Source organism: Neopsephotus bourkii, unplaced genomic scaffold, assembly GCF_033783945.1.
Source record: "Neopsephotus bourkii isolate Nb327-2 ecotype Australia unplaced genomic scaffold, CSIRO-AGI_Nbou_v1 NB_846, whole genome shotgun sequence".
Classification (NCBI taxonomy): domain Eukaryota; kingdom Metazoa; phylum Chordata; class Aves; order Psittaciformes; family Psittacidae; genus Neopsephotus; species Neopsephotus bourkii.
This window is the reverse complement of record NW_026901342.1, coordinates 2,909,509-2,928,518: the sequence shown is the minus strand read 5'-3', so window position 1 is coordinate 2,928,518 and position 19,010 is coordinate 2,909,509. Positions and strand designations below refer to the sequence as shown.

Here is a 19,010-nt window from a genome sequence, read left to right as displayed (position 1 = left end):
GATGCGTTCAGTTAATAGGATGCAAACAGAATGTATAAAACCAAGCAACAACAAAAAATACCGACCCATCAAGATACAATCATAATGGATTTAAACACCTATATAATGTTATTCATGCCTGCTTTCTATTCCATACAGGGTTATACAGCACACTCAGCACTGTTGGATCTGAATGCCTTCCAGTAATGCATTAAGCAACATTATTAACATCCATCATATGCTTTGCTGTCACCCCTTCCCCAGGGGGAGAAGTGTGTGTACTGCAGTGTTTTGTTTTGATAGTTTGAATTTTTCCTTACCCCCCTCCTTGCTTTGACCTCTGTTCCTTGCATATCCAGTTTTCTCCTGTGATGACTTTTAAGAAATAGACATGCCTATTCTGGAAAAACTGATTTCATATAGGTAGTTTGATATAACTCAGGTACTGTGGAGTGCCTCTTCACTATTACTGTTCTTCACCAGGGAACACAGAATGTTATTCCAAGGTAGACACATACCAGTGGATTTTCTTGTGTGTCCATCTCCCCAACCCATTCTCCTTTTAAAATGTTCTTAAATACAGACTTAGATTAGCACTGTTCAAACAGTAAGTTCTTGCTTCTTGTGGTTCTAAGAACTGCATGGGATTTACTTTGGGATTGTAAAGCTCTGTGTATCTCCCCCTTCCATGTCTTCATGGGAAAAGAAATGAAAAAAAAAAAAACCCAAAAAAGGAATTGCAAACACAAGCAAAAAATGGTGATACTGTCATCTTGGAAAAAGATTGTGTGTGACAAGGATATCAAAATACAAGAAAACAAGAACAAAAATCGCCTGCAATGAAAAGTCATCACACAGAAGCCATGGAAGTTTTGAGAAGCAGCAGCATTACTTGGCCCTAAACACCAACCAATCTCTTTGCATTTCAACTTTGACAGGCTCCAGGGTCTAACAAGTGAGGAGGGAGGCACTTAAGGACTGTGACTATCAAATGTCCTTAATGTACAAGCAGCTGATTGGTAGCAGGGCCCAAGCTAGGGAACAGAAAACCAGCGACTTGCTCATTGCCCCAGGAGCAAGTGGTAGGAACAATAGCCGAAATTACAGGGACACAGCCTGACATTTGCGTTGCAGATGTTGGCTGGGCACAATGCATATGAAGCAATCCTGCCATAGAGCTGTCACAATCCATTTCCAAGCCAGGATGGACCAGCATTTTAGCCTATTCATGTTGACAGACCTACATTTAAATAACACCAAACATGACAAAAGCCAGGAAATTCAAAGTTAAAACTAGTGTTCAGGTCTTAAGCTGGACTATTAAGGAAAAAACATTCAAATGGAGCAAAGCCTGAAGGAGCAGTCCTTGCTTTGAGTCATATATGTACTTATAGGAGTGATCTCATTGGAATTAATAGGGCTGTCTGCATGAGTAAATGCTGTTCACTGGGAATAAAGCAGTTTCCATGTGTTCTCTGACTTACTTGGCATTTATTACCACACTTCATGTTTTTTTTTTCACTAACTAGATTGTTTCCTTGCTTGTGGATTTCTCTTTTTTCCCTTGCTAGCCTTTGGACACTGGCAGGGCTTCCAGCCAGGAGCTGACTTTCCTTGGAGAAACCCTTGTGTATGGAGAAGTCCCTTCTGGGGAGAAAAGAAAACCAGACCAAGAAAAGGATGCCTCGGGCATACGGCCAGAGGAATGTAGCCAGGGGGATTCCAGCAGGACTCTGGCCACATGTCAGTCTGGTGACTGTCCCTTTGCAAGTCTGCATCAGCCCACTGCAGGATGAGGATGCCTTACTCCTCCAAGCGGCAGGGACCAGGAAGCCTGGGGAAGCCCTGCAGAGGACTTGGCAAATGGTTTTCCTTGCTTGTGGCTGAGAGTGGTCTCATGGGTCCCCTTTTCTTTTGCCACGCACAACTATTACAAAAATTACATCTTTTCCTTTCTTCTTTTTTTTGTTTAGCCTTCACTCTTTAAGTTTTCTTTTGAAACAAACAAAACACACTAAACCAGCACAAAGTGTGCAAGTATTGCATAATTTGCCAGACCTGGCTGAATTTGCAGAGACTCTGGTCCTGAGCAGCAAGGTTATTTCACATTTGAGGTCAGCCTTTGCTCACAGACTAGCCCAGAGGAGTGTAGTATACACACGAGACAGTTATAATGACATGTCTTGTCAGAGACGTGGTTTTCTATTTTAGTTTTTTACTTGATTGGCTTGACTTATCTTGCCACTAAACCCACATTACACCTGGCTTGTGGTGAATCAGGCCCACTGTTTGCTTATCTTCACATCAAAGCCACATTACAACCCCAGTGAAAGAGAAACATTTCTGAAGCAGGGGGGAAATCAAATTCTCTGGTTTTTCCAGAAGGGTTGATGCTTCATGTGAAATAAAACAACAGCAAAAAATCTAGCAAAAGCCAGGCTGATGCCATAGGTGTATGTTCCCATGTCTACTGCCACTGGGAAATAAAATGATTAGAGGCTGCTCACTAACATCAGTATGCTGGCAGCCAGGCCTGTTGCTGCTAATTCTGTGTGTAAATGGTTACTCCAGAGTCCTGAGCCAAAAGTCACCACCAGTCATGAAGCTCTGACTCTGAAATTTTGCAAGTTTGAGGCAAGAGGTAAGAGAAAACAAAAGAAGGTAAACAACTGATTACAGTTGAGGCCTGATCCAAAGTGTCAATCATTTGTCACAAGGGATTCAGCCTCATATATCTAAGGTATTTTTTTTAATATATATAAATATATAAATACATAAATATTCTTAAAGAATATTTATGAGAGCCCTACAGTTTGTAGCCAATGTCCTGGTAACAGCAAAATACATGGAAACGATTTCAAGTATCCTACCTTAAAGTGTGAGTGGTGTTCATTTGCCTGTTACACACTCCACAGCTCTATCCAAAAATGATTTCAGATAAAACCAGAATATATTATACAATACATAATTCATGGCTGAAGGGGAGCCACATTTCTCTATATATTGGCATTTCATCGTGCAGCCACTGAACCACATCTTGTTTTTATACACAGCAGCAGACTCCATTTCCCAGCTAGAAACATTCAATCCCATCTGGTAGATTCATTCCCAGCTAGATAATACCCAACGTATCTCTGTAACATACAAGCTACTGTCAAACAGCAGCGAGCCGTCTCCTCGAGACAGCTGTTCCGCACAAGGGCCGCATTGTCTGGAGGAAGCACAGATCATTTTTCGCGGAGCGCCGGGGGGATGAGCCCTCTGTCAGCTGCCATGGCATCGAGAAAACCTCGCTCATCACACGTCCTCGTTATTTTGTTATCTGGCCAAACACACGCTGGGGATGTCAGGTTGAAAACAAAGGATGAGTTCCCTGCTCTGGTTGTATTTTGTTAGGAAAACCAAAGAGAACACACCTTGTCTACGCTTTTCCTCCTTCTCTTTGAAGTTTATAAGCATACTAAAACAGACATATTTTGGGGCAGGATTTGTAACAGCCAGGCTTTTGTTTTGGGCACTGCTGAGTAGGGAGAGCAGCTCTGGCCATATGCTTTTCCTTGGCACCAGGTAGAGTGGGGCGTGCTGAGCAGCAGCAGAAAGCCCCGTGCAGCTTCTATGGGAGGCAGCTGCCACATGCTGGAGTGGCTGGTGTCATCACACCAAAATCAGTATCTCACTGCTGACCACAAAATCCGGGTGACTCCTTCCCCCTTCCCATTGCCAGTGATCACAAAAAGTGCCAGTCAGAAAAATGAAGAGGAGGAATATCCCAAAGGACACATGCCGTGTGTGCTGTAAGGAGGCATTTGGAATAGCCTGCTGAACCACTCATTTATCTTTCCCATAACTGACTTCTCCCACAAACTGCTCAAAAGAAGGGCCCTTTAAAACTATCGTATCTCAAAGACACCAAGACACTGACAGAAAATTCTGTACGCTTTAGGTATGTATCAGCCTTGTGAAAATTCACTTCATGTTTTTTCCCAAAGTGAACAACTACTTTGGTGTACAAATAAAATATTTGTAGTTTTTTTTCCCATTATTATGAGCTCATAGAATCACAGACTCTCAGAATGGTTTAGTTCCAACCCCCTGCCGTGGGCAGGGACACCTTCCACTAGACCAGGTTGCTCAAAGCCCCATTCAACCTGGCCTTGAACACTGCCAGGGATGGGGCAGACACAACTTCTCTGGGCAGCCTCTCCCAGGATCTCACCACCCTCATCATAGAAAATGTCTTCCTTATATCCAGTCTAAGTTGTTGTGGGAAAAAGAAAGTAAGTGGGCTTTGTTGATTGGACTTACAAATGTTGCATGCTTCCTATTATTTGTTATGTGTTCACACTTGTTTTTCAGACTAAAATCTCTTACTTCATGAAGCTTATTTCTTGCATACTAACAACAGAAAGCATTTCTGTTCTGATACATGTTCAAAGAGATTTTTGAATGTACTGATGTAAATTAAAAATGAGGTTCAAATACTCTAAAACTTGGGGAATCTGGATTTGCTTTGAGGGCCTACCCTTCTGTATTATTGCCTCGGAAGAAACTGTTAGCCTGTTATATAACAGAAATTTTGTAGTAATAGAAAACCTTAATATACCTCGATGTTCTCTCGTACTTTCCATTAGATGTCAATTTCCAGTTGCTTACAATAGTATCTATCTAGATCAAACTTCTCTATGGTTATTTATTTCATTGGCTTGAATGGAAAGTTCCATCAGAAACAGCTTATGCATTTCTAAGTATTTTAAAAAATATCAATTTTGCCAGTGTTATTTCTTTTTCTTCCATAAATCAAAACCTTCACATCAGAGCAATGCACCCCAACAGTGAGGAAGCCAGGCAAAAATGCCAGGGGGCCTGCACAGGCAAATAAGGAGCTCCTGTACAAATTCAAACACAAAAAGGAAGCCTACAGAGGGTAGAAGTAAGGAGAGGTAGCCCAGGAGGAATAGAGAAATTGTCAGAGCAACCAGATTAGGAAAACTAAAGCCCTGGGAGAATTAAATCCAGCCAGGGATGTCAAGGGAAACAAGCAAAGTTTTTGTAGATACATTGGTGATAAAAGGAAGACAGGAAAATGTGGACCCTTCTCTGGAAGGAAATGGGAGACCTGATTACCTTGGATATGGAAAAGGCTGAGGTATTCAATGACTTTTTTGATTTGGTCTTCACCAGCAAGTGCTCCAGCCATGCTGCCCAAGGCACAGAAGGCAAAGGCAGGGACTGGGAGAATGAAGAACTAACTGCCTTCTGTAGAGGGTAAAGGTCGAGAACATCTAAGGAAGCTGAAGGTCACAAGTCCATGGGGCCTGAAGAGATGCATCCATGGGTCCTGAGGGAAAGGGGGAAATGAAGTGGCTAAGCCACTATCTATCATATTTGAGAAGCTGTGGCAGTCTGGTGAAGTTACCACTGACTGACCTCCATTTTTAAAAAGAAGGAAAAAGCACAACCTGGGGAACTAAATTCTGGTCAGGGAGGCATGTGTTTAGCTTTTCTTCCCTAAGTAGATTGAATGAATAAGACCAAACCCTTCTTCCTAATGAAGCCTTACTATACATTTCCATTACCTTACAGGTGGGGTAATAATTCTGGCAGTGGTGACAGCTGAGATGTAGTTTGCATGTGTGTGGTTTTTATCACAGAATATGGAAAGCTTCTTTTACCAGGAAGATCAAAGAGGAATGAGAACTGCAAGGGAGATGATTGGAGGCTGGAGAGAAGAAGAGAGGGCGAACAATTTGGAAGCCCCACTGAAATCTCTTTCAGCTGGGAGAAGCATCTTGAATACCCTGCTGCCAATCGCCATCTAAGAAGGCAACTAAAAATATGAATTTAATGAAAAGGAACTAGTGTCTGTTCAATTATATTCTGAGGTTATGAAAAGAGATTTCAAATGAAAGAGTTAAGAAACATTAATACTACAAGATCCCTAACCATGCTCTCCTAATTAGCTCTTGAACTACGCAATCCCAAAAGCTAATACCTCTGCAGCTTCGGAAGTGCCGAACGTTTGCATTCCCTGTCAACTTTAATGAGGATTATTATATACATACATATAGTCCTTTTGAGAATCACTTCCATAGCTTCATTAGCTAAATAAGAAAGGGCATGATACAGAATCCACTGGAGTAAATTTGACCTATATTAAATACTTCTTTGTAGTTGCAATATTATTGTACATAGTTACTTACTGTCCTCAGGTAAGTTGTTTTCCCGTTCTTCTCTCTCCATCTGTTGGCACCAGCCCTCCATACGATCTCTCTCTGCCTGTAGTAGCTTCAGAAACCAGTGGCCGTCTCGTGGGCACACTGACCTTTGAACAGCTTCCAGGTGATCTTCAGTAATAGAGTCAATCCAGGGGTCAGGAGGAGGTAAAATTGATGGGTCAAAATCTGTATCAAAGTCATCATCCACTGCACATGCATGGTAATGGTTTCCTGACCCTTGTATGCTAACGGTGGAGGTGCTTGCATCTCGGGAAAATTGTCTTGATATTTGTCCAGAACACGTATTGTCCTCTTGAGGGTCGATTATTTCAAAGTTCTCATGGAAATCCAGGTCTGCTTGCACAGCTGTTGTTACACTATTAGATCGTGTAAACCTGCGAAAGCTTTGGAGACCACAAACATAAAATGTTTAGAAAGCTTTTTCTAGGTAACTCAGTAAGAAAAGACTTTCTGAGATTCTGCCACTCCTCCTAAGACTGGCAGTCATACTGGGGTGCTTTTTCTTGAAATATCAGCATAAACTTCTTTTCTCATTACAAGTCAACAAGCAAGCCTCCCTTTTTTTCCATGCAGGCTTACTGTTTATTGAAGGAAGTACCCTTAATTATTGTGTGGCTTAACAAAACCAGAGGCTAGCCCAAGAGACAGCTAATGGTGTCAGTAGCTCAGTATTTTAGGTTAATGATTGATGAAGTTAAAGGGGCCTAATTTTAAGAAGTGGCTTATCTTTCAACTTGTAAAACTTACACCCCTTTGAAGTTACACACCCAAACTCACAAGTCACATTCAAAAATCATACATGTGAGACTGATAAGATAGTAATACTAATGAGTCCACTATCTACAAAATGCTATACATTCCATTTATAAAGAAGTATTTTTAACCTAGATAAGCATTTCGTATTGCTTCTTCATAACTGCTCTTCATAATTACATACCTGCTAATACCCCTGCATCTCTCACAGTTTCAGTGCCCATACCCAGTGTTCAGGCATTTTGTTTTTCACATTCAACCTTGTTTCAAAACAATATTCTTTTTTACACCAAAGATATCATTCGCAGTCACTGCCTGTGTTGCCGTCATTGGGATGGCTGCCACCCTGAGGGTAGCTTCCTTTCACCTTGCATAGTTTCCCTATGTTAGATCCTCTGAGGGCAGAGAGTAAACCTCGAGGGTAAAGGCAAAAGCGGGGGAGAGAAGAGGTTTGGGGCTTTGGGTCTGAGTGGGTGTTCTTTATGTAAACACACTCCAAATTGTGCGGTCCTAGGCATCTGAGGTGAAGAGGCTGATGGGGAAGGAGCAGAGGGAAGCGTAAGGAGTAAGACACATCTCATGCTGTTGCAGGGAGTGGTAGTGAGCAGATACAACAAGCAGTAAATTGTGGAGGGAATGAGTGGGAAATATGCAGGCAAATAATCACGGAGTTGAGGTAACTCTAGAAACTGATGCACTGAGGAACACAGGAAAACAAAGCAAATCAGACATTTGTCTTGCCCCATGATAGAAGATAGAATTGTAAAGTAATTAACATAGATGTTACTTACATTAGTAATATTTAGGCTTCAGAATTAACATAGTTTTCAACTGAACAGGGACAGATTCCCACTCCTTCTTAGTAATCCAGGATGCCTGTGCACTCATGCAGCAGGTAGTTCACGTCTAATTTGTTCACTATCTCACATTTACTCTTGAAACCAGTAGTATGACTTATTTCCCTCTGATATTTTGGCTGTTTTGCTTTTACCAGTTCTATTTTTAGTTTAAGCTCAAGAAGCATGGAAAATGCTGAGGAGACAGTGGAGCTGGGTGCTGGGCACCATTTCACTCCATTTATATTCCACCTTCCACTGAAGAGCAATAGCTGATTAGATAAGTGCAACTAACAGCAAAACTTCATCAGCTGTATTTAGTCTGCAGCTGGGGAGTGAGCAGATGGAAGGATGCTGAGGGAGAATTTCATGTCCTATATACTTGATGCACCTAGATACCTCAGGAGGAGTGCCACTGACTTCAAGAAGGACTGTACTAGGTCATGCTGATAGAGGAAGTTAGTGGCTGTTGATCTGGGGCTTTGAAAGGAGCAAAGCAAACCAAGAGTTAAGAAGGATTATCCAATTAAAAAAAGAAATGGCCAATTCCTACACAGAAGAAAGCTTAAATTAACTTTTCAGTCACATCGACCCCTAGAAAATGTTAATAATAGACTGTATGCATATTTTTTATAATGGCCTAGAATGCAAACATTTTCAGTAGTGCCTGATGCTTGCAATTCTTTTGAAACAGGTGTTGTTAAAGGATGGAAAATCCACCTGTAGTTTCGCATGATATGCACCAGCAAACTGAAAAAAATGAGCAAGAACTCTTCAGCTTGGCAATATTTATCCTTTGGTAAGCAGTGCAAAGCATTTTGCTACGCATTGATACAGCAGGAAAAGTTCAAAAGTGAGGACAAGGATCATTGGAGATATGGTACAGCTTCCACAGAATGAAAGACATTTCTTCATTGAGAAAACAGGTAGCTGAGGAGAGATATGAGAGACCTATGAAATACCAACTAGGTGATGTTTCAGCATTTCTGAGAGTGCAAGAACTGTGAGGAGGAAGGCAGACAGTTGCATGGCTTAGAAGTCTAAAGATTTACATCTATCAAAAGGAAGCATTTCTTCACACAATGTGTAATTAAATTGCCACAGGATCTTGGGAAAACCAAAAGTAAAAACAGGTTCAAAGAGAACCTAATCAGATTCACAGGAGATAGGTCCAGGAAGAGCTATTACACAGATGCCATATCTGGCTTAGGAAGTCCCTGAACAACAGACTGCTAAATTGGGAATGTCCACTGGGAGAAGTAGTACTTTATACACACCCTTTATACTTTTCCTTTATACACTCTCCCAAGTATTTTCTACTGTCCCTTGGCAGAGAAGAGCTGTTAGACTGTTATTAGTTGTTAGAAAGACTTTAGCTTTAGGCTGACATTACAATGAATATCTTTCAGTTCAATTTATTTAGTTTTTTAAAAAAATTGCTTTAATTTGGCCACCAACCTGACAAATGAGTTTATCTGTGATGAAGTGTGTGCATGCATACACACACACAGAGAAATCCCTGTGTGCCTTCACAAGCACATGCTCACAGAGGGTTTTCTTTTAGTCATTTAGTCAGGGTTCACCAAGAGCCAAGGCATTAGTACACAGTGTACTTACTCTTCCACACCTTCCACGGTACAGAGAGAAAAGCAAATGCCTTAAGCCAGGCTCGTTCTTCACTGTGCCCGTACCTAAACGTCACAGCCGCCTTCTGCTTGCCCCAGTGCCCTAGAACTCTGATATACTTGTTTCAGTTAACACCCTGGCTTTTCAGTGTGCACCAAATCCCAAATGTGAAAACATTAAGGTCTTCTTGCCAAGAGGATGTATTGCTGGAGACACAACGCTTCAAAGCTCTCAGGAGTGTATTTTTACTGGGTTTCCTATGAGCTGCAACCACCAAAACCAGACTGCTCAAAAAATTAAACAGAATGACCTGATTTTTTTTTGCCTTTGTTTTATCTATAAAATGGTATGCTGCAGGCTGGCTTGACAGATTCTTGGCACCAGCTTGTGTAACCTATCTGTCTTCAAAAGAAAAACAACTTGGCAATAGAATATAGCATCAGTTCAAAATTAAAAAAATACTCCCAAGGAAATGTATGTTGAATGAAATGGAAATGCAGGAAGGCACCCACTACCTGCCTGCCTCCAGCACATCTATATCAAATGCCTAATAGATGGTAATTTTAGTCTCTGACATTGCTTCCTCACTCACTTCCAGGATGTTTTTCTGTTACAAAATACCGTTTGTGTCCCCCATGAGCCTTTTTTGTTTTGCTGTCAGTTAAAGCTCCATACCACAGGAGAGCGGATGAAGCTGTTGCCTAAGTTTTCACTGTTTTTACACCTACAAAACATTCACAGGTCTACATAAAAAAAAAAAAAAAGGAAAAAAAGTTTTCAGAAATTGTTTGTATTTGCTAAACTGAGATTTGCTTCTTCCTTTGCTTTCAGGCCTGGCCCTTTCGTACTCAGTTGTGCCCTGCAGGCACAAGGCAAAATAATTACAGCTTCAGAGAACTGCAGTAGATACGTGGCCTAAGGTGCAGAAAGCCATGAAACCTCAGACTGGATAAACCAGTATGAAGAACAACTGCGTGATGTGTTTTGAACAGCAACAACAGGGTCACTTGCTAGCATTCAACTCTCTGCTTCTAAGTCATCTCTCGCTTTCTTTTGAAAAACATGTTTTCATCTCAACTCAGAGAACTTCTTTCTCTCCTAAAAAGAGACCCAACCCAAACCCCAGAAAAGATCTAGGTTTCAAAGCAACTGATGCATAGTGAGCTTCAGAGGCACTTACATTAAATTCAGCCTGACTCACTTTAGCCATTGGCTGTACTGTGGCTTGTTTGTGGGCTTCTCTGCTAAAGTTGCAGCCACTGTCAGCAGAACAAAACAAACTGCAGGAGCTAGGAGATACAGTACTATGTCTTCTAACGGCAGGATCCTCAGCCATGTATCTTCAAACTGTACAATCTTGTGTGCTTTGCTCTATCCCTCTCCTCTGATTCACATATCTTTTCATCACTAAGAGTCTTAGCAGAGAAACTAATCCTTTATGGCAATTTTAGAATAGACTATTTCAGTTAGAAGGGACCTACAATGATCGACCAGCTCTCCAGGAAGCCTATTCCAGTGTTTGACCACCTTCTTGGTAATAAATGCTTCCTAATGTCCAGACTAAACTTTCCCTAGTGCATCTTTGAACCATTCCCACATGTTCTGTGACTGGATTACCAGAGAAAAGAGATCATCACCTCCCTCTCCACTTCCCCTCCTCAAGAACCTGTAGAAAGCAATGAGGTCTCCCTCAGCTTCCTTTTCCCCAAGCTGGACAAGCCCAAAGTCCTCAGCCACTCCTCACAGGACATTCCCTCCAGCCCATTCACCAGTTCTGTTGTCCTCCTCTGGACACATTTGGGACCTTCACATCATTAAACTGTGGGGCCCAGCACTGCACACAGCACTCAAGGTGAGGTCCCACCAGCACTGAGTACAGTAGGACAATCACCTCTTTTGAGTGGCTGGTGATGCTGTATGTGATGCACCCCAGGGTGCAGTATGCCCTCTGGGCTGCCAGGGCTCACTACTAATTCCTATTGATCCTGCTGCGACCAGCACCCCAAGGTCTCTTTCTGCAGAGCCTCTCACCAGCCACTCCTCTCCCAGTTTATACTTATGCTTGGCATAAGTGGAAATATTAGCTCCACCACCACTCTAAGTTCTTTCAGTTTATACCACACCAAGAGGTATGGTGTGGTAAGCCACACTTTATATCACAGCAAGAGGTGCAGGCACCTACCCTGGCCACACAGAAGCCAAAGAAAATGGTGAAGGACCATCTGTCTATGGTTTTAGTCTCTCATGGCAGTGTTCTTACTTCAGAAACTACCATTGTTTCAGCACTCATAAGTTCTTGTGATGGCAAACCAAGTAAAGTTACCAGCTGATGGTGTGACTAGAGCAATAAGCAAGACAATTTTGGGGGAGAATGTCTTAAGGCGGACAACATAAAGAAGCAAGAGAAACTAAAAATGAGAGCCCCTTGTTCAATAAGCATGTGTGATAATCAGCCTGGCACAGTATAACTTCTTTTCTAGTTCAGTAACTTCCAACAACTCAATTATCTTCTGTAAGTGAGGAATGGAAGGTGCTCCCTTGAGGTCAAAAAGTTGCAGGTAGAGAGAAAGGACAAACAGAAATGGATGGAAATGGAAGTGCCCCGCGATTGAACTGATCAGCTTCAGTAGATAAATGTTTTGAAAAAGCCCTGGAAAGGGTGGGTCATGTGAGGAAAGGGGAGGAAGATTTGGCTTGGGTTTTGTTAGCATCATGGGGGAGATCAGGTGAGAAATAAGAAAGTAACAGCAGGAAGATCATGAGGTTGAAATGAATGCATACCATTTTTTTTCCTACAAGAAGGATTGGACAGAGGTCCTCTATAAATGCCAGAAATTGTAGAGCTGCACTAAGGGAATGGGTGCGTAAAATATTATAGAGAGCGGGCAGCATAAAGGACTGAGGATAATATGAATAGCTGTGATGGATCTAGTTGTAAAATAGTCAGGTAGTGGTAGGAACATTTATTCTTTGAGCTGTACAAGAGGAGGAGCAGAACTCAGATCTTGGCAGGAAGCCCAGGTTACAGAGAGTGAAGGACTAATGAAAGGTCTGAGTCGAGATGGAAGATGGAAGAGATAGAGCTGTCCTCAGAAGATGCTTGGTTCTTGAGCTACCTTAGATCAAGAAATGGAAGCAAAATCTTTTGCTTATTTGGTCCAAGCGCAGAAGCAGGAATATTTAAAAGAACATGAGGAGGTAAGACTCCTTAGTGTGAGAATGACAGTCATTTGAGGTGAGGGAAAGGGGGCAGGAAAGAGCAGGAAGCAAAGAGGACTGAAACAAATTTTGTATGGTAGGCTTTTGGTGCATTAAGCAGAGAGCTTTCTTTTATAACACTGCACTTAGTAGCTTAAACTGACAAGGAAACATGATCAATTTACTGTACTTATTCTCTTTGCTGTGTCATTCTTCTCTTCTTGTTTTATATTTATGTAATATTTCTGAAGCCTGAAAGATTATTAAAAAAAAACCATTCGTCAAAGATTCAACTCAAAAGGGTTTTTCTTCAGAGCTGCAGATGTTATGGTGCAGGGACAGGGAAGAATGCACTGTATTTACAATTCTATTTCTGTAACAGATAATCAATACATTGTGCTCTGCTGTGTTTAAAGCAAAAAAAGGAATATGGTGCCAAACTGTGATTATAAACCCTTTGTGTCTTGAGTGCACTCATTTTCTGGAGATTAGGGGCTGTTCTTTATCAGCCAGTTCACTTCTGAGAGTCCATGATAGATTGCTGCTTGCCCGTCTGCTCCAAGCAGCAGCGACCTCAACTTTATCAGCAAGGAAACCCCCAAACACATCTGTCAGGAGAGGAGGTAAAGCAGAAATACTGCTTTCTCAGGGCAGACCCTCACAGGCAAATCTTACCTTTTTATCTGGAGCAATAAAAACTGCAATCGAAAGTAGACTTTGGAAGTAAGGTATTTACAAACAGCCATTTCTTTCTTTCATCATTTTAATGTGTTTTGGTTTGAATTCGTTTTGGTCTTTTTGAGGGGAGGGGGAAGGTTGGGCTTTTGGGGTACTAACTTCCTTTGTGCTCAGGCTGAAGGGAAATAGTCCTTCAGCATCTATTTATCTATTCTAATGTGTTCATTTATACAGTGCTGGAAGAGTTGTGGGTAAATGGGGATAAGGTCTAACGCATAAAGAAATGTTTGTTCAGCAAGAGGCGTTTTAGCAGGTTAATGAGGAACTTGCTAACAGCCTAGTAAGGTCATTGCAAAATCATGTTTCTTTTTGCTGAAATCACTTCAGCCTTTTAAAACCACAGGAAAATACTCTGCTACTTCATGGGGAGATTTTGGTGGATTGAAAATAGTGTAGGTAACGTGGGTTTTTTAGGCTATTTTTAGCAGAGGTAGTCAGAAAACCAGTGTGAAATGGACATTTCTACTCACTACTGCAGTTGGTGGGCCAGAGGAGGGCAGAGGACCCCAGTTTTGTCAGTTTAGATTTACTGTGACTAGGTTTTCTCTGGAAAGATTGCAAGGGTGGCTCTTCCCTCAGTGACAAACCCTGAGGCTTCTCCCACGATACAGTACAAGGAGCAAAATGGCTCCAGAATCCATCAGCAAAATGGCTACAGAAGCCAAAAGTTATGCTGCTGCCAAACAAAATGAAAAACAAACAGACTTGGGTGTGTGCTTGCAGCCACAGCATCATTGGGCAGGCCTGCATGCTCGGAGGTGAGGGGAGAGTCCAGTTTTTCTTCAGCCATCAAGTCCAGTTTTGGGCAGGAATTAAGAATTACAGTTGTGGTCAAGCACTCAGAAACTTTACGTGTCTGGGAAATGCTATGCACGCTTATGCTTCCCTACAACTTAATTGCAATTTGTCACCAAAAAGAAATACAACCCTTAAAGGCAACAACTGAAGCATATGTGTTTGCTAATTCAGGTTGCACTGCAGACTGGAGAGACAACTGAGTTTTACAAGCTTGCTTTTAAATCTCAACATTTTTTCACAAGGAAGCAGTTGTAATGCAGAGATGTCTGGGTGAGATACCCGAGCAAAAGCAATCAGTTTGGCTCTGCCACTGCACTGCTCCACATGGCTGGAATTATTCTGCTGAAAAACAAGGTAAACTTCCCTGTCAACTCCATGCTGCTGCAGCTGCCCCAAGACTAATATTCCATCTGCATCACCTTTTGCTGTTTAGGATGTTTTTCTGGGGAAAAAGAGCCTATTAAAAGTACATTGACCTTTAAAATATGTGGCACTTTTCTTCCACTTCTGCCAGTGGTCTGGAAAAATCCCCTCTGAGAAATAAGAGCTACAGCATTTATAAGACTCATCTTTTCAGTTGGGTGATCTAACAATTCATCCAGGAAGCAGGTTAATATGGTCATGTGCGCAGGAACTAGGGCTCTTAAAAATTAGTTGTGGCATAATTATTTACTTTAGAAAAACATTATTAACTTTTACTCACCACTTTTCCTCCTCTACTTGAACTCCTATGGACTGGAACTTACTGGTTGCTTTATTTTCAACTGATTTATTGGACTCTTCAGCACCATCAACCTTAAAAAAAAAAATCCAGCTAATTATAATGTATTTTAACAGAGGTATAGCCCAGCTGCTTACAATTTCTATGCAAAATAAGTGTCTGCACATATAACTTGTACTGTAAGTACCTTCATCTAGTCAGATAGTTTACCTGTGCTGTGCCCATTTCTGATGTTATTAGTGGATATTCATTATTCTTGTTGATCTACAAATCATTTCTGGTAAGACAACATTCAGCCTGCAAAATGCAAATGGATTTTATCCAATGTTTTCTGGAGTCTGGATATTCCCGTTTGCCTGAGCAAATCTCTGAGCAGCTGTAACTCCGCTTACTGTGCTCTGTTTGTTTGATTTTACCTGTTAGTCTGTATATGTGTACATACATGAACTCATGTCAAAATTATGTGTTTATTTTCAGTGTTTATATCAGAGCACTGTACAGATAAGACTTAAAGAAAACAGATGCTGCTTTTGGATGCATTTTCTTTACTGCTTCATTATGCAAACAGGTGGTCCCCAGGAGCAGAGGCAAGAACTTTGTACCACCTCCCAATCTCTTTGAGGAGATATATACCAATTGTGTAAAGTTGTTAATTGTCAATGCTATATATGAGATTAGTAGTCATACAAGAAAAACAATTTCTGGCACACAGAATTTTTGGAGCACAGCAGGGTTACAAAGTGACCTGTGGATTCACCATGATTCTGGGTGTACCTTCTGTTGTAGTTAGCATCTCTTCCACCAGTAAATAAGCTTGTTGAGAGCTACTTGAACAGCCTATGCAGAAAATGTGCTCAAGGAGGGATGAAAAGTTACAGACCTGCTCAAAGAATTGAGGTACTTACCTGGTACTGAGGCTTTTGGGGAGATACCTATGCCTTAAATCCTATAACTGAGAGAAAGAGCCTTTTGATGGAAGGGGTCTTTTTTTGCTTTACTTTGTGTTTTGCTAAACAGATTTACAGCAAAGGCTTGGGGTACAGCCCCAAGTGCCCAAAAATGACTGAGGGGTGCAGAGGACACACATGGAGGTTCATCATGAATACACATTAGCTTTGTTTGTTAGAGGAGGTAGCAAACCAAGACTATACCTCTTCAGCTTGCCTTGCTCTACAATGATGGGCCAAGCTACAATTAAGGTTCATGCCTGGTCTGAGTATAAGCCTAACCTAGGTTCTCTTCATAGTCAGTGGAGAGAGACTGACTCCACACTGCCAGTCTGAGGGCTGACAGCATCCCTACCTATTTTAGGGCAGTTGTTTCTAAAATAAGTAATTTCTAGCAGCAACAGCTGTTTTATGGTACTTCCACTCCCACACTACCTCTTCAGCTGTACCACCATCATGACTGCTTGTGCAATGATGCTGCAAAATGGACCAGACAGCAGACTAGCAAAGTAGTTTTATTTGTGAAGCCTGTCTGACTCTAAAAATCTCACTGATGGGCACAACTGGGAGGTGGAATGGTGCATGGGCAGGAATCCTGTAAGACTGTATCACTGCTGAAGGCTTTGCTTCATGTAATCCCAGTTTTTGGCATCTCCATTGGTTTGTACACAAAAATTACCCTGGCAGAGCCTCATGACAATCCCCAGGCAGCTTTCACATATGATTATGCTGGTCATCTGTAAATTTCAAAGTTTCAAAGACTTGAACATCATTTGGGGCTCTATTTGCCTCAGATCTCAAGAAACTGAGTCCCCTATACTTCCAAAAGCAGCATTTGTTACTTGCAGAAACACTACCTGAAGAAGAGACATCAGGGAGGTGGTGTCTCAAGAGCCAAGAACACATTACTGTTGTTCATTTTGGCTTCTGCAAACATGGAAATGATTTCTTTCTGCAGGGTGTTTGCCTGCTAAGGCAAAAATATCATTTTGCAGGGTGTTTGCCTGCTAAGGAGTCTTTGTTGCCTTGCTCAGTGAAATGAGGAATTACAACATTAAACTTGGCTGAGAATGTGAATAAGGAATAGAAGAGCTTTCCCTATACCTGTCCCACCTGGATCATGCACCTGTGTTTAAAAATGAACATCAGCCCTTCTATCAGAATATATCCCAAACAAATGTCTGTGAAGCAGAAAAAGGCTACAACCAAGGCAGAGAACCAAACCCACAGGCAATAGCCGCACACAAAGAGTTGTGGTCAATGGCTCAATGTCCAGCTGGAGACCAGTAATGAGTGGTGTCCCTCAGGGATCGGTGTTGGGACCAGTCTTGTTTAACATCTTTGTCGCTGACATGGACAGTGGGATTGAGTGCGCCCTCAGCAAGTTTGCCGATGACACCAATCTGTGTGGTTCGGTTGATACGCTGGAGGGAAGGAATGCCATCCAGAGGGACCTTGACACACTTGTGAGGTGGGCTGATGCCAAACTCATGAAGTTTAATCATGACAAGTGCAAGGTCCTACACCTGGGTTGGAGCAATCCCAGACACAGCTACAGGCTGGGCAGAGAAGAGATTCAGAGCAGCCCTGCGGAGAAGGACTTGGGGGTGTTGGTCGATGAGAAAATGAACATGAGCCAGCTTCAGTGTGCACTTGCAGCCCAGAAAGCCCACCGTATCCTGGGCTGCATCAAAAGGAGTGTGACCAGCAGGTTGAAGAAGCTGATCCTGCCACTTTATTCTGCTCTCGTGAGACCTCACTTGGAGTATTGTGTGCAGTTCTGGTGTCCTCAACATAAAAAAGACATGGAACTGTTGGAACAAGTCCAGAGGAGGGCCAAGAGGATGATCAGGGGACTGGAGCACCTCCCATATGAAGATAGGCTGAGAAAGTGGGGGCTGTTCAGCCTGGAGAAGAGAAGGCTGTGTGGAGACCTCATAGCAGCCTTCCAGTATCTGAAAGGGGCCTATAGTGATGCTGGGGAGGGACTATTCATTAGGGACTGTAGTGATAGGACAAGGGGTAATGGGTTAAAACTTAAACAGGGGAAGTTTAGATTGGATATAAGGAGGAAATTCTTTCCTGTTAGGGTGGTGAGGCACTGGAATAGATTGTCCAGGGAGGTTGTGAATGCTCCATCCCTGGCAGTGTTCAAGGCCAGTTCGGACGAGGCCTTGGGTGATATGGTTTAGAGCGAGGTGTCCCTGCCCATGGCAGGGGGGTTGGAACCTGATGATCTTAAGGTCCTTTCCAACCCTAACTATTCTATGATTCTATGATTCTATGATTCTAATAGTAATTACTGCCCTTCCAAGAATAAATAAGAGAAAAGTCACAGCTACCCCAGAGCTGCCCCTGGTATGGCATACTTCGACACAGCACCTCTCATCAGGCTGATGCAGAGATTTCATGGTAAATTCTTAGGCTTTGCTAATCAGACAAGCCTGTCCAGGCACAAAGTGCTGTGCATACCAACCTCCATCTGCAAGAAAAACATCATGTCTTCAGGCTGGTAAGCTGTGGATTGATATTCTATTTGCTTGGGGTTCATCTCCCATCAAAACCCATGTTGAGTCTCAGTTTATTGTAAGTTCAAGCGCTTCATTGTAAATGTTAATCTCACAGGCAGATAGCTGGAGTCCTATGCATGTTCTTATTTTCTTTATTTTTTTTTATTTTTTGGCTCTTTTTTGGGGTACAGGAAAGATTAAGAAAGCAGATTACATTGGTTTGGTTTATTTGTTCTTCTTCATTCTGTAAATAGGAGTGAACTTTGGCAGGGTTAGTTTTCTTGTTTTCTTACAATAGAGGTAACAAAATGTAATTTTCTTTCACAAGGGCAACTTGGAAGAAACTTACCCTCTGCTCTTGAGATTCAGATAGGAACAACGCTGCCTCATTCAAGTGGCTACCAGTCATTATGAAATGCATGAATAAGCAGTGACAATTAATTCACTGAGGCTGGACGAAAATATTTTTTGGGTGATAGTGTAATGTAAATCATTGTTTTACACATTCCCTTTCAGTGATTTAATTCATGCCTTTCTGACCCCCGCTGTGTTATGATTCATAGATTAGTGCTCATGTGTGTAATTTAACAAAGCTGAATAACAAGCAGCAAGGAGACTTAAACAAATCATTGCATCTGATGTTTTTACGATAAATTAGGAAAACATCA

General features: G+C 41.9%; 1 protein-coding gene and 1 long non-coding RNA gene across 6 annotated transcripts in view; one reads left to right on the top strand and one right to left on the bottom strand.

Annotated features, from left to right (window-relative positions):
• DLGAP1 (DLG associated protein 1) overlaps positions 1 to 19,010 on the bottom strand; it is a 397,255-nt gene that overhangs the window by 11,404 nt on the left and 366,841 nt on the right. For all 4 annotated transcript variants that reach the window (XM_061356370.1, XM_061356372.1, XM_061356371.1 and 1 more), the window contains 2 exons: positions 14,868 to 14,959; positions 6,180 to 6,598 (listed from right to left, as the gene is read on the bottom strand). In XM_061356370.1, the coding sequence (XP_061212354.1) occupies positions 6,180 to 6,598; positions 14,868 to 14,959 (511 nt within the window). The remainder of the gene's footprint in view (positions 1 to 6,179; positions 6,599 to 14,867; positions 14,960 to 19,010) is intronic.
• LOC133213822 (uncharacterized) lies at positions 11,765 to 17,069 on the top strand. Of its 2 annotated transcripts, none has more exons than XR_009725901.1 (3): positions 11,765 to 12,628; positions 14,407 to 14,518; positions 16,994 to 17,069. It is a non-coding gene; the product is annotated as an uncharacterized LOC133213822 (long non-coding RNA). The 2 variants fall into 2 exon arrangements; XR_009725902.1 differs by lacking the exon at positions 11,765 to 12,628 and adding an exon at positions 13,051 to 13,356.